General features: G+C 33.7%; 5 protein-coding genes across 6 annotated transcripts; 3 read left to right on the top strand and 2 right to left on the bottom strand.

Annotated features, from left to right (window-relative positions):
- Positions 1-646: 646 nt before the first annotated feature.
- Positions 647-9,105, bottom strand: LOC127062953 (uncharacterized). The gene is made up of 4 exons (XM_050992002.1): positions 8,219-9,105; positions 7,989-8,134; positions 1,031-1,546; positions 647-952 (listed from the first exon to the last, which is right to left on the bottom strand). The coding sequence occupies exons 1-4, from the start codon at positions 8,471-8,473 to the stop codon at positions 757-759; spliced, it is 1,113 nt and encodes a 370-aa protein (XP_050847959.1). The 5' UTR covers positions 8,474-9,105; the 3' UTR covers positions 647-756.
- On the top strand, positions 2,180-7,702 carry LOC127062951 (carbohydrate sulfotransferase 11-like). Its single transcript, XM_050991998.1, has 7 exons — positions 2,180-2,560; positions 3,511-3,680; positions 5,756-6,012; positions 6,276-6,516; positions 6,602-6,793; positions 6,896-7,053; positions 7,165-7,702. The coding sequence occupies exons 1-7, from the start codon at positions 2,548-2,550 to the stop codon at positions 7,250-7,252; spliced, it is 1,119 nt and encodes a 372-aa protein (XP_050847955.1). The 5' UTR covers positions 2,180-2,547; the 3' UTR covers positions 7,253-7,702.
- A 144-nt stretch (positions 9,106-9,249) lies between the features above and the next one.
- Positions 9,250-10,872, top strand: LOC127062957 (GPN-loop GTPase 3). Its single transcript, XM_050992010.1, has 3 exons — positions 9,250-9,777; positions 9,955-10,151; positions 10,225-10,872. Exons 1-3 carry the CDS (start codon positions 9,733-9,735, stop codon positions 10,823-10,825), a joined length of 843 nt encoding a protein of 280 aa, XP_050847967.1. The 5' UTR covers positions 9,250-9,732; the 3' UTR covers positions 10,826-10,872.
- A 62-nt stretch (positions 10,873-10,934) lies between these two features.
- Positions 10,935-13,726, bottom strand: LOC127062939 (PHD finger protein 12). 2 transcript variants are annotated; one of them, XM_050991967.1, is made up of 5 exons: positions 13,473-13,726; positions 13,154-13,353; positions 12,596-12,873; positions 11,478-12,496; positions 10,935-11,380 (listed from the first exon to the last, which is right to left on the bottom strand). In XM_050991967.1, exons 1-5 carry the CDS (start codon positions 13,518-13,520, stop codon positions 11,006-11,008), a joined length of 1,920 nt encoding a protein of 639 aa, XP_050847924.1. In that variant the 5' UTR covers positions 13,521-13,726; the 3' UTR covers positions 10,935-11,005. The 2 variants fall into 2 exon arrangements, with proteins under 2 accessions (XP_050847924.1, XP_050847923.1); XM_050991966.1 differs by having other exon boundaries at positions 11,478-12,499; positions 13,473-13,724.
- A 250-nt stretch (positions 13,727-13,976) lies between these two features.
- LOC127062961 (39S ribosomal protein L18, mitochondrial) lies at positions 13,977-15,105 on the top strand. Its single transcript, XM_050992017.1, has 3 exons — positions 13,977-14,278; positions 14,394-14,507; positions 14,610-15,105. The coding sequence occupies exons 1-3, from the start codon at positions 14,091-14,093 to the stop codon at positions 14,836-14,838; spliced, it is 531 nt and encodes a 176-aa protein (XP_050847974.1). The 5' UTR covers positions 13,977-14,090; the 3' UTR covers positions 14,839-15,105.
- The last annotated feature ends 14 nt before the right edge of the window (positions 15,106-15,119 follow it).

The following is a 15,119-nucleotide window of genomic DNA, read 5'->3' as shown; positions in this document are numbered from 1 at the left end:
TAGTTTTTAAGCCGTGCTGCATGGTCTCTTCGGCTTTTAGAGCGCACATAGATCTTACGAACAGACTTGCCGTATATATACTTGGTAGAATATGTCCTATACATATAATATATCACGCCCGTCATTTCGCAACGATAAAAAAATGGAAAAGAATCAAAAAAAAGTGGCAGGATATCAAACCTTTTAGTCGGTTTTTTTTCGATCATGTTCTCGAAAGAGAACAAAGAAATTTAACAAAAAAAGAAGAAAAGAGAAAAAAACGAAATGAAATGGCAGCATCGCAATCTACGATCATTGATGGACCGAGCGTATTGTTGTGTTCAGCGTCATATCCGGCTCCAGAAAAATTTATTACGTACGTTTGACCGTGATAAATGCGGTATAAACGTACTACACGAATACACACACATAGACACATACATACATACATACATGCATACATACATATATACATACATCATACATAGATACATATAAACGTAAAGTTTGCAAAAATAAAATCAAAATTCTTCAGAAAATTTGAAGTTTTTTATAAAGGCACACGAGTCCATTTTCCACGATCCTGGTCACGGGTCTTATCTCTTCTTTCTTTCTTAATTTATTGAAAAAAAATAAAAAAAATAATAAAAAATTTCTTGAGAGGAAGTTCAAACGTTACAGATGCTTGATTATTCGATAAATCGAAATCGAAAGAACGAGGTGAAATGGCACGATTTAAGGGATGTCTCATCACACGTGATTTCGTCGTACACTCGATCACGGTATAAGCAAATCGCTCTTTATCCTTGCTCTTTGGATTCTCGCGAGATTGGGATCACCGAGATACGTTTCCAATTCTTCTATCAAAGCCTCCGCCGCTTCTTCGACGCAGCTAAATTCCTCGAGTTTCGTAATGGGAATCGAGGATTCGTCTTGTATTATACGCAGGATTAACTTCAACCGTGACATTGTTCTGTAAAAGAACAAGGGAAACAAATTTTCGAAAAAAATTAATCGAAAATCGAAAAGATCATTTTTTGATGCCACTTACTTCGCCGATATCTTTATCTCGTTAGCCGATAAAGTTTCTATGACAGCGTAATACTCGGCACTCTCGACGCAATAAGCATTTTTCACGATTTTCTTGGCATCGAGACACCGCAAAAGATCAACGAAATTTTCGGAATCGAATTGATATGGAAGCTCGAGGATCGTCTCGACGAAGACGCTTTTCAACGCCAATACGGCGTATTTCGGTTGTTGCGAATAGTTTAATTTGTAGGTTCCACGTAGAATATCGCGAGACGTGAAAGTAACGACGGGTACGGCTATCTGTAATTCCATATCCAAGTTCTCGTAGGAAATCGTGCCGTATATCTGGACGAGCGTGTTTTCATTAAAATCCATGGGATCGAGGACAAGCGTGGCTACGACGTTGTCTCTCTTCGAGAGGATCGCGTTGACCCTCTTCCAAAGATCGTTCTCCTCTTCCCAGAAAGCTGAAACGACGCCGTGAATCTCGCTGGTGCCTTTCGGAAAGGCATAAAATCTGAGCTCGTTTAACGTTCTGCAAGGAAAAGAAGAAAAGGTGTATTTGTTAGGAGCAAAATATCCTGAAAAATAAAACGACGTATTAAAAGTGAAATAAATCAAAGAATATCCGTGACAGAACATCCGGATGAATTAGCACACGATCCGAAATAGCATACGATCCGTACTATTTCTACAAAAGTCCCTGGTACCAGTTTCCTCGTTTGAACGATTTACGGTAAAGAAAGTCGGGCATTGGATCAAGCTCATCTATCCCCCTCGGCGTCCCTGTCGGTGTTTCCTCGTCTCTCACTCCACTTTTGCGGAACACCTTCCCTTTGCTCGACCTCCCGACCTATCCGACTTGTCTCGCGCTTGCGCTGCTCGTTTCCAACGTCGGCAAATCGACCCGCGAAAAATTCAGCCAATCCGGAACTTTAGCATACTGTACACGGACGAACCGCAGCTACCACTACTACCATTGGAATTAGTAGTAGTAGCAGCAGCAGCAGCAGCACCACCACCACCACCACCAGAAGCATCAGAAGCAGCAGCAGAAGCAGCAGCAGCAATATCATCAGGAGTAACGACGCTGGACGTTGGGACGCCTGGCGTCTCTCTCTCTCTCTCTCTCTCTCTCTCTCTCTTTCTCTCTCTGTTTCTCTCTCCCTCTATCTATCCATCTACCAATCTATCTATCTCTTTCACTCGCTCGCTCGCTCGCTCGTTCATATTGTTAGACGAGCAGACGACCGTTTTAACGCTCAGTGATCTACGTGATGCCGCCGTGATCGTTCGGTGATCCGATCCTTTCGCGCATTTCTTTCCGCGTAGACGTGCGCGAGAATCACGTGCGTCATCCAGAAGAACGGCCGGAAGAGATCCCGAAAAACGAAGAGGAAAGGTGTGACTTTTCTCGAAACGACGACAATTACAACGCTAGCACGACGATAAAAGGGATCACTCGGAGGCTCGTTTACAGAGAAGTGCGATATAAATGCTCTAACGAAGCCCGACGTCGCGGGATTTTCGGCTTGTATGTCCGAAAAAGGTAGAGAATTTAGTAGTGCTTATTTTTTTATACGATAAAAAAAGAAAACGAACGACAGAAAACAAATAAATAAGTAAATAAATAAATAGATAGTAACGCGCGTTATCGATGAACGAACGTAAAAGTCGTACGTTTCTCAACGAATTAAGAAAGAAAAGGGCGTAACTTAAATCCATCTATGTAACTTGCTATTTTGCAACATTTGCGTCACGTAAGAGCGATATCGCACGGAAGTGATCATTGAAATCCGCGTGAGAAACGTTAATCACGGAAGGAGCGTCTCTCACAATTTTTACTTAGAAAGGAGGATACGTATATGCGTGTGGAAAACAAACAGCCTCAAGAATCTCCTCGAAAATTCGCTGACTGTTGCGAACGTTTCGTGTGTCATCGTCGACGGGGCACACTTGCATAATGAATGCCTGACGTGTTTCGATTTTGATTTGTTCTCGAATAACGAAAATTTTGCAAGACGACTCATCGGAATATTTAATAACGATTCGTGAAAACGATCGACGAAGATCGCAGAAGAATCGGTTTTCTCTTGACGAATTGTCGACGGTATTAACACGTTGGCGCAAATGACGGCTAGAACGGTATTAGCTGCGATAGAAATTAACGCTGTCCGAGTATTAATTAATTGTTACGAGTACTGTCTTCTCTCGTTTAACTTCCTTTCTCGATAATCGAACGTTAAAAAAAGTGTACTTCCGAGGAAGATTCAGAGAAAAAAACAAACGAACAAAAGGTAACAAGAAAAAAGAAAAAAGTATGCATCCAAGTGTTAAACGCGAAAAAAGAAGGCGCCTGACAATGTCAGCGATTTTATATATTCTACGTTTATATAACAAACAAAATGGTTGTTTATTTCGAACGTCGAGATATTTCAGTGTTAAAGAATATGAAACGTAGAGGGAAAGGGAAAAAAGGAATTCATTCGTTTGTTTCAGTCCGATATGAGTACAGAAGGAAGAACGTTCTCAGGGAGATGACACCACGACGCCACGTATTCGCGGGAATTCGTCGAGCAATTTTGGCTGCCGCGATCGTGGGCTTGATCATTTTGGCCCTTTCCAATCAGGACGGTACCACCAACGTGCAACAGGGAGCACTTTTGGACGTGAGTGTGAAAAGAAAATGAAAAGAGAAGAAAAAGCAACGCGAAAAGAATCAAGAAACTCGAGGAAATATTTATTTCTTTGCGTTGCTTTATTTTCTTCCGTTCTCTGATTTCTGAGTCTAATTAAGAAGGAATAGTTAGGTCGTTTAGGAAGCCGCGTAACCGTAACCGTAACCGTTACAGTCGTTTACCCAAGGATTAGAAGATTATCTTAAGGTCATCCAATTCGTCATTGGACACGGATCTATCCGAATTACGTTATACGCGAGCGTTCTTATATAACATTTTCGATAAAATTCTTAGAACGTCATAACTTTGTTCTTCTTAGACTTTTAAAGAGATCGAAATCTGTAGGGCCGCTTTTAAAACACGACAAGCACGGATTGGCAAAGTTCCAGACGCAATGCGGCGCATGGACACACGCAGATCGGCCGATACGGCCTCTTTGAACTATGCAAAAGAGCAGCAAAGTTGAACGATAAGATATATGTGGGATTCGGCTTCGAATCGCGCTCGTGCTAAACGAACTCTCGATAAAAATGAAAAGAAAAAGAAACAGAAAAAAAGGAAGGAAGAGAGAAAAGAAGAGAAGGGAAGAGAAGAGAAGAGAAGAGAAGAGAGGAGAGGAGACAGTTGGTAGAAAAATTCGATGAAAAGATCAACCTTGAGATCTGTTTGTTTTAGAAGAGAAAAAAAAGGAATAAAAAAAGAATATCCAAACTCTTGCTCCTTGTTACCCGATTCTAATCTCCCTCGCTTTTATTTCTTTTCTTTTTTTTTTTTCTTTTTTTTCCTTCTTTAGAACGATCGATAAATCCCTATAATATATGAAACGCACGCGAAATTACTTGGCGATATATGTAAACAATTCAGATATACAAATAACCGCATTAAAAGAATTATCAAGAGAGATATCTACATGGACGTGTGCTTTAGTACGATAAGAATATACGAATATATCGCAAAGGCGAAAAATACGTTGTTCCACGTATCGCCTAATACGAACGTTAATGAGCATAACTGAGCAACATGAAAAAGAAAAAAAAAAGAAAGAAAGAAAGAAAAAAAAATTAGAAAAAGAAGAAGAAGAAGAACAGCGAACGTTGCACAATGCGTGAGTATGTATGTATGTAAATACGTGTGGTATAGCATCCGATGCGCATCCACGAACACCAAGACCGACTTCTCACTGATGCACCACCGCCGCCCACAGCCCTTCGGTCGTGCGGCGGTGTGGCCCACATTTGCAATAGTGGTATAGTCTCTAGAACGAAATCAATAAACGGAAAGCAGCGCTTCTATTATACGTTCGGTCTTCTCGGTCAGCTTTATCTCTCCTTTTTACCTTATAGCATCATCGTTCTTCCGAGACAAATTGAAATTGTCTCGGAGATACGATCAATTTTCCTTCCTTTTTATTTCTTCTTTTTTTTTTCTTTTCTTTTTTGCTCCCTTTTTTCTGTTCCTTTTTATCACATTCAATGTGATTCAATTTAACAATCTACGATCTTTGTTCTACGTGTAAAACGATAAGATCGATGTAAAGGTCGATATATATATATACATATATATATATATATATATATATATATATATATTACTATAATTTATATGGTGCATGTGTTTCGAACGCGTATGTAGGTCAAATGTCACGTGTTTTGCAACACGACTCTATCGTTCTCGATGCAACGTAACGTAGGACGCGCGAATAGCCCATAGATAAAAGTGTTTAGTTTAATTGTGGAAATTGACTTAACCTTGCGTGTGGAATAGAAGGTCGGTGTGGTAGGTGTATACGTACATACATATATACGTACATACTTGCGTTATATGTACATAAACGACATACGTCCTAGCAATGCACGTACGCACGTGCTGTCGGGGGATCTTGACCCTGGAATGAACGAAACTGTTCGTTCGTTCATTTTCATTCATTCATTCATTCATTCATTCATTCATTAATGCACTCATTCATTCGTTAGTTCATTCATTCATTTATTCGTTCATTAATTAACGCATTCATTCATTCATTTTTTACTTCCATATTTGTTCATATTTGAGGAATATATTTTAAGGACGATGCCAACCTAACGCCAGAGGAGAGAATGATCGAACAGGCGAGGGCTGCGGAAACGGAAGCTCGTTTGAACGAACGAAGAAAATTTTTAGCGGAAAAGTGTGCCGAGGAAGGATTAGATCGTCCTGGAAACGATTCCCTTCATAAGCCCAATGCCTGGGAGTTCCTTGTAAATAAAGAATATCATCTGATATGGTGCAACGTATTCAAGGCCGCATCCACCTCGTGGATGTATAATTTTAATCTACTTGCAGGGTAAGAGATTTTGTTTGTCTCATCGTACATCTTTGTTTATCTAATTTATCTCTTCGTTTTATTTTTTTCTTGATAATATTTCTTTTTTTTTTTCATAATACTTATATTCGAGAGATTTAAATATTACTGATATAAATGAATTAATACCTTTTTTTTTTTACTCTCACGCTATTATACAACAGTATTATGATTGAAAATTATATTGAAATTATTTATATTGTATTTTAATGGCTTGCGCCGATCGTTTAAAACGAATCTTTCAGATACAGTCCTCAATTTTTGAAAGCCTCTAAAGCGGTGCCCGTTTCTCTGGCACGGCAGAAATATCCTAGACACACGGCCGAAGAATTAATGAAATTTTTAAACGATAGTATCAGCTTTCTAATCGTGAGACATCCTTTCGAGAGATTGTTGAGTGCCTATAGAGACAAACTGGAGCATAGTTTACCCCATACGTTTCATAGTAATCTCGGTGCCCATATAGTTTGGCATTATAGATTGAAGGTATTTGTTTAAGAATCTTAACAAACGTTTTAAAAATCCTACATTGCTTTCGATCGATTGACAATTTTTTTTAATTATTCTATAGAATTCGAAAAAGAATTTTGGAGAAAAAGGAAAGCATGAACCGAGATATCCATTTTTCGAAGAATTTGTAAGATGGCTTTTGTGTCAGTGGAAAGCTGGAAACGAGTTAGATATGCACTGGACACCGATAGTTAACTTTTGTACACCCTGCCAAGTACGATTCGATATAATTGCTAAATTCGAAACGCTTCAAGTAAGTTATGTTACACGATGACGACAACTTCTCGTTTTAATGTATTCTAAAAAAAAAAAGAAAGAAAAGAAAAGAGAAAAAATGAATTTTAATCTTGCGTAGGAAGATCAGGACTTCCTTATAAAGCAGGCACACGTTGGACATATCATTAAACCAGAGTGGAAAAATCCAACGAGGGGTGTTCAAACGAAAGACGTCGTGAAAAATTATTTCGCTCAATTGTCCAAGACACAGATCAATGATCTCTATGAGATGTTTAGGTACAAAGAAATTTTTAATCCACGTGTATTTTTTTTTCCCTCTTTTTTTTTTATTATTTAGTAGTGATACGATATTAAAGATTTCCTAGTAAATCTCAATCATTATTATAGGTATGATTTTATACTCTTCGATTACTCTCCCGAGGAATATATTCCACTTGGAAAAGACAACCCGATTACGTTGATATGCAAAAACTGAAGTAGAAATATACGAACTATATGACACGTCGATCGTATTTCTTGTGAGAATGCAGCATTCCTTTTTTTATATAAATATAAATTGTTATTTGAAAAACAACGAAACATTAGATCATGCTTTCATAAAGTTGAAAACTGCTATATTATCTGTATATAATAGTCATGAGATTGAGAGTAACTTATTACATAGAAATAAAAAGAAACATAATTTTAAAAATGTACTTTAAATGACATTGCATTATCCTAAATATTTTCCTAATGTAATAAATATTCAAATATTCTAGAGAATTTTTATAATGAAAAGTAAATGTTGATCCATTACTTCCACTAGAAATTATTTTGTTATTTAATTAACGAGCGACTAAAAAACATCTTTAATGCTTGCATCTAATGCACAAGCTTGAAAACACATAGAAATAATAATAAAAAAAAAAAAGAAGAAGAAGAAGAAACAACGCGGAAAATAAACCTACGAGCGTCTATGCAATAAAATTGCTAATAACTTTTATAAACATACGTTTATGTAGGAAGAAAGAAATGCCTTTGTTATTTTTTCTCTATAATATTGTAAAATAATTGTTATATTTCATTGCTATAATATATGTAACATGTTATGAAATTGAAAAATAACAACCTATAGTATTAATGTCTTATCACAAACGGCCATAAACTTTCCATTGTTTTATTTACCTTGCAAGAAAAAAATATCATGTTATATTACTAGAAAAGATACTTACTGAAACGATACATTCTGTAGTACTACCCCTATTATCCATTTATCAAAAAGAACATACTGCCATTGTTCCTTCAACACCAAAAAATTGCAAGGTTTGTCTTCTTCGTGTTTTTTTTTTAACACTGGCTCCCCTTCGACAGTGTATAACTGTAACAAATATAAATAAAGAAATACTTGTTATTGATCTATTGAAAAATTGATGAGACATATTTATAACATGTAGTGGCTTACATCGTTGTCCGAATCGACGCTTTTATCTTGGCCAAAGACAGCTTTGTGAAGTAAATTATTTGAGATGTGTTGAACTGTTTCTTTGATTTCTTCGAGTTCATTTTTCGCTCTATCGATCCTGTACTGTATCGAATTCAATTGTTTCGCAAGATGTTCCTCAATAGGATTAAATTCCTTACGAGATGTAATTTTAGAAATGCAAGCATCTTCATCTTTGTCACTAAATTCAAATATATCGTCATCGAAGCAATCCATATCTTTGAAAACAACTTTTTATGAGGTCACAAAGTCGTTAGGAAACATCAAGCGGTCATAAAAACACTTATCAAATAAACAACAAAATCTCGAATGCTTAACCTCTAATCGTAGTTAAGACATCGATAGAAAATCATTCCATCTCATTGAAAATACCAATTAATACTTCGATACGATCAAATCTTAACGTTTTAAAGAAATGATTAAAATCTTTGGAATTGTTTTTTGTCTAAATCTTTAATATGTTTTTATAAATAGCAGAATCTCTACATACAGGAATCTATACGTGAAAGATCTGAGTAATCTTATGTAAGCCTCATAAACTTTTATCGGAATATAAACATTTCAATTTATAAAGATGCCATTAAAATAATATTTATGAGAAATAAATATACTTTATGGAGATGGAAAAAAAACAAAAAAGTTGATAGTACTTTGGTACCATTGATATTATATTCAACGAGCTTCGAACTGCATCGATTTGCTCTGATTGCCATCGAAATGCAACAAACTGCACCGATTAACACTAATATAAAAATATATAACAAACTTTTATCAGATAGTAATTTTTATAAGAATACTATACGAATAAGATTTGTATACAAAGATTAAGGCTGTTCCGCTTACACGTATACGACTTTAGCGACAGCTATGGACAAAATATGAACTAAAAACACAATCGGAAACGCTACTCCCGCCATCTATCGTATCGGTATATAAGCTTGCGTTTATTAATCTATTATATTTACTTCTGTTCTCGCCTTAAGAGAGGTAGAGATTCGACGTTCTCTCGTTCGTATACAAAAGAAGACTAACTCGATAAGCGTTAAAGTTAATCCGAAGCTCGAATATGTTTATATTACACGAGGCCAATAATCCCGAAATCAACATTTTTTATTATTGAAATTTTTAATTATAATTATTTTAAGTATTTCGTACGTTATCATTTTTATAACGTTAAACAAATAAACTATTGTTTAAATATTAAATGCAAAAAGAATAATTAATGACTACGTCCGTTTACATCGACGCAATAAATAACGAACTAACTGAATCAGATTATTAGATACTATAGTTTGACGCTAGTGTATAGTGATATGTAGGGTGATGATACATGAGAGAAGTGAACTAACCTTAACATAAACTGACATAACCTTAACATTTAGTTGTGTCTTACGGTGTACGAAGGCTACGAAGGGGAAATAATTTTTAAATATAAATTTATATTTTTGTATGTAACAAATTTTACTCTTATCAAAATGAGGTATGCGCAACTTGTTATGGGACCTGCCGGGAGTGGAAAGGTAATTTGTTAATTATTATTTCTTATTAATTTTTAACAAATTAATAATATAGTTTCTATATGTCTGTACTTAAAGAAGTTAAATAACTTCAAATAATTTAGATATACTGAAGGTACTATGTGATATTAATCAATTTATTAATAATTCGTTGAGATAATGTAAAATGTATTTTCTTAGTCTACGTATTGTTCTACCATACAACAGCATGCAGCGGATGACAGAAAATTGGTAGAAATAGTAAATTTAGATCCTGCAGCAGAATATTTTGAATATGAACCTCTTATTGACATAAGAGAATTGATTCAATTAGATGATGCCATGGAGGATGATGAATTAAAATTTGGACCCAACGGTGGTCTTGTATTTTGTATGGAGTAAGTTAAATAGAAATTTTTTTAATGATATTTATAATAGGATTATTTATATAGAATTCTTTCTTTTTTATAGATATTTAGTAGAAAATTCAACTTGGTTAGAAGAAAAATTAGGCGACGCAGACGATGATTATATTATTTTTGATTGTCCTGGTCAAATTGAGCTTTATACGCATATGACGGTTATGCGTCAGTTAATAACAATGTTACAAAACATGAATTTTCGTATATGTGGAATATTTATAGTGGACAGTCAATTTATGGTCGATGGGTCAAAGTTTTTATCAGGTACTATGGCAGCTTTAAGCGTTATGATAAATCTAGAAATACCACATGTTAATATATTAAGTAAAATGGACTTGTTGTCAAAGAGTGCAAAAAAACAATTAGATAAATACTTAGAACCTGATCCGCATAGTTTATTATCTAATATGCAAAATGATCCATGGAATGAAAAATATCGTAATCTCACAGAAGCTGTAGGTAGACTCATTGAAGATTATAGTTTAGTTCGTTTTTATCCTCTGAATATTAAAGATGAAGAAAGTATTGCTGATATAAAATTAACAATTGATAATATTATTCAATATGGAGAAGATGCAGATGTTAAAATTAGGGATTTTGATGAACCTTGTAACGACGACGACGATGCAAATGACACAAATTATGGTTGAAAAAATCCTGCATGATGTATATTTTAATAAACTGTTTTCTTAACGTTTTTATGTTTTAATGCTCCTTATCACAGGTTATAAAGTCTTAAATGATATAATAAAAAAGATCGTTTGTTAACTTACTTATTGACTTAAAAAGTTCTATGCACAAAGTACACAGTATTTACACAATATTAAATTTCAGTAATCTGAGTGTGAGCTTAATGTATTAAATACAAATGTAAGACATCCAAAGCTTAGAATAGATCCATGAGCAATAATCGCACTTCCTTCCCAACCTTCTTCTAAATAATCACTTTTTTTTACTTCTTGATATTTTGAGCTGCACTTACATAAACCTTTTTTACTTGCGTTTTGAGAAGGAGGATTTGTTTCTTTATATATGATTGCTTTCACCATTTCAGACGTTTCCTGTTCTTTACTTATAATTTTACTATCGTCACTATCTTCTTTATTATCACTTTCTAATTCTTCTGCATAGTTACAAGAATATAATACGTTATCGACAATTGTCCCATGTTCACTGTAATTGAGTAATTCGTAACGATTTGTTGCCTGAAACAAATAGGATGAATGATCATATAATAGCTGTTAACAGTGTTATGAGACTTCATATTGTACGGTACAACAGTCTTGGAAAAATATTATTTACCTCATCAAAAAATATAACAGCATGTTTTGAAGATATAAAACTGCAATTTCCATAACTAGATAGAATTAAATCGCAATTTGGTCCATTTCCAATAATCATTGTCTTGTATGTCATAAAAACAGGTGGTTTTGGTTTCTCACTTAAAGAAAAAAGTGCAGCTCGAGCTTTTACTTGGCAATTGATTGCATTATAACTTTCTCCTTCCGGATCTAATATTTGTTCTAATCTTTGACGTGCCAACGCTTCCAATACCGGTCTTTCTAGTAACTGTACTCCTTCTTTTACCTTGTATGTAAACTGATTTATATGTGTCATATTATTTTGTTTTTCATAGGTATTACTTCGTTCGACCAATTCTGTTTTGCTGATACATTTTTCTTCGTCGCTTTCTTTTTTATTATGTTTTCCCTCTATTACATTATTCTTGCAGGGTAAATTATCAATTTCCATTTGTGTATCTAATTCCTTGTCATCCGTGTAATTACTTTTTTTATCTGTATTATTTATCGTTGTAATTTCTTTTTCTTTTTCTTGATGCTCATTGTCTATTATAATCGTCGATCTTACAGAAGTTTCTTGATTGAAATGACTAAGATCCAAATGAGATGGATTTTCATAATGGTATTTAACTGAAGGAGGAACTTTTACCCGCATACGTCCTTCTAATCTTACTTTTGTGCGAAATAATGGATTGGCAGTACTTGCTTTGCGCAAAAAATCAAGTTTCACAGCATGTTGATCTATCCTTTGATTGGCATATTTATCCCAAAGCTTGATACGTTCTGTGACTCTACACGAAGTTAAAAGATTTTGATCTATAAAATGATTTGGATGATTAGGACACATCCATCTTCCAATAGGAAAGGCAGTTAGTGGAGGATCCAAACAATCCTGATGAAAATAGAGTGGGCAGTAATCACAAGCAATTAATGGTGCTTTCCTGCAACTACGGCCGCACTCAAAGCACAAACGGGCTGGTAATGGCACCATCAGATTATTATCCAAGCAATGACTTTTCCCTACTAATATAAAAAAATATTCATTTAGATATTTCACAATATTAATTAAACAATATAAAAATGTGAACAATTTTAATAACAGTGAAAAGCAATTATTACCATTGCTGTTTGATGAACTTTGTTGCTTTCCTCTTCTACCAGATACATAATCTACTTTGTTACTTCCAGGAAATATTATTGGCAACTGTAACTCTTTTGGAAGCTCAAATTCACGAGGATTAACTAAAGAAGCTGCTAAAGCTAATATTTCTAATGCAGACTTTTTCTTCTTTTTATCATTTCCTTTATTTCCTAAAATTTCTCTTTTCGTTGCACACCGACAGGCATAACATAACCATTCACCATTAGGTATATCTGTTGGATCCACTGGTGGATAACTACATGAAAAAAAATTATACATAGATGATTTAAGATTTCTCAATAATTTCATAAAAAGGACATAAATTATAATTTCCACTCAGTAATGCAGAATCAATTTCTCAAATTTTTATTACAAATACATGTCTGAGATGTTCTTATATTATCATGTTTTTTTTTTTTTTTACAAAGCATGCTCTTCCTTTGATAATTTATAATGAATTTAAAGCGTAAATACATCATTTAAATACATTTATACAATTAAGTGAATCAAAGATCTATTATTTATCATTGACTCACTGGCATTGTAAGTGGTACGAGGCAGGACATTTGTCGCAACATATAAGTTCACCTCCGTCTCTACATGCATCACAAAAATCATGATTATGGCCACGTCCTCGTCTTTTAAAATAAGGATGTTTCTTTTCTTCCTTTTCCTTTTTAGATTTTGCTGATTTGGAGTCTTCTGATACTGGTGGAGCTATAAGTGCTTGAATTTGCTAGGAATAGAAATTGAATATATTAAAAAAGTGAAAAAAAAATACACGTTCGAAGAAACGTACTGTTATAACTAATTGTTAAAAATATAAAATTTTCTAATAAATTAATATTTGCTTACAGGCATTAATCCTCCAATCATAGGAAAACCATACTCAACGGTACCCATTTTAATTTAATTTATATCTATTTCAACTTTACTATTTTTTTTTCTATTTCATTCCATTATTATAAGATAAATATTGTCTTTGTAAGGTATATGTCCTCCATAACTAAGCACCATTCTTCAGCGCGCTTCAGCGCTGAAACATTTGCTGAGAATATTGGGTAAGTTTAAATCATGGAATAGTTACATCCATGATATATGTAGTTATATGATCGACATTCAACGCGGCAAAATTGAAATAAATTTTTGGGTACAAAAAAGTGTCGAGAAAAATAATTGAAAAGAACATAATAATTGTAAATTAGAAATCTTTCATACATTTATTTTTATTTTATATTAATTGTATTAGTTGAATACGTTACGTATATATCAATAGTGTAATCTCGATGTTAACTATCGATTATTGAAAGTCGAATCGATCTTCAAGATAAAGGTACACAATCGTGTTCTACTATAAATATATATACATATATATATACATGAAGAATGTTTAGTCCGTTTTAAATTATTGAGCTTATAAGTTATTAGTTTATAGTATTCGACATAGATAAAAGAAAAAATATAAAAACGACTATGTTTATCAAAAGCAACTTGTGTTTATTTAATTCCATCTTCAAAAGAGGAATACACGGCAATAAAAGTTTAATAGAGAATTGTATCGAGGTTACAAATCGGAATCCACGAAATTTGGAACGTTTACTAATAGCTAGGAAGCCTCAGGGATATCATCTCGAAAAACAATTTCGTAATTTCTGGCATAAGTACGTTATTTAAGTCTAAAAAGATTAACGTTATAATTAAAATATCATAGGTTAGGTTATCGTCAAGAGAGAATTGTTTACATTTTTCTTCTTAAAATTTTTAATGTTTACACAGATTACAAGTTTCACCGTCTCAACGTTATGTAGTCGTCGAAATAGTACATTTTCAAAATGGTCCTGTTATCACTGTGTCGAGTAATGAATGGGCACTTAAGAAACTATTGTACAGGTTAGTAACTATATTTATATAAATCAAACGGAGAATTGCTTACGTATTAGATTTATGTAGCAATATAATCTCAAAAGATTAAGTTTCATGAAAATATTTTAGAAAATATGATAGTATGGCGTATATTGCTTTGGGACAAGTGCTGGCAGAGCGCTGTTTAGAAAGTGGAATAAATGAAATTTATTACGATGAAAGTCCCAATAGTAAAGTATCTTTATTATTAAAAGAATTAGAAAAGAACAACATTATTCTTCATGAACCTGATAGATATATTCATCCATACCCTTGGAGTTTATTCAGACCCGAAAAACCATGGGAAACTCACGAATAATATAAGTTACAATTGAAGTTAGTTTTTTTTTTTAAATAAAATATTTCAAGGAAGTTTTATAAAAAGAAAAGTTATTTAATATTATTACAACATACTTGGATAAAAAAGAAAAGAAACAATTTTATTAATTGCAATGTAGAAGTAATATAATGGATTAAAAAAATGTATTGAGTTATTCTTATTTCGAAAACTTTGTAACATAATATACATAAAAAAAGTATACGAATTTGAGATGTCTGAGAATAATAAATTATTCTATCAATTGTTTATCATTTTTTATG

This window comes from Vespula vulgaris, chromosome 4, assembly GCF_905475345.1.
Source record: "Vespula vulgaris chromosome 4, iyVesVulg1.1, whole genome shotgun sequence".
In the NCBI taxonomy this organism is placed as follows: Eukaryota; Metazoa; Arthropoda; class Insecta; order Hymenoptera; family Vespidae; genus Vespula; species Vespula vulgaris.
This window is presented reverse-complemented; position numbering and strand designations above follow the sequence as displayed.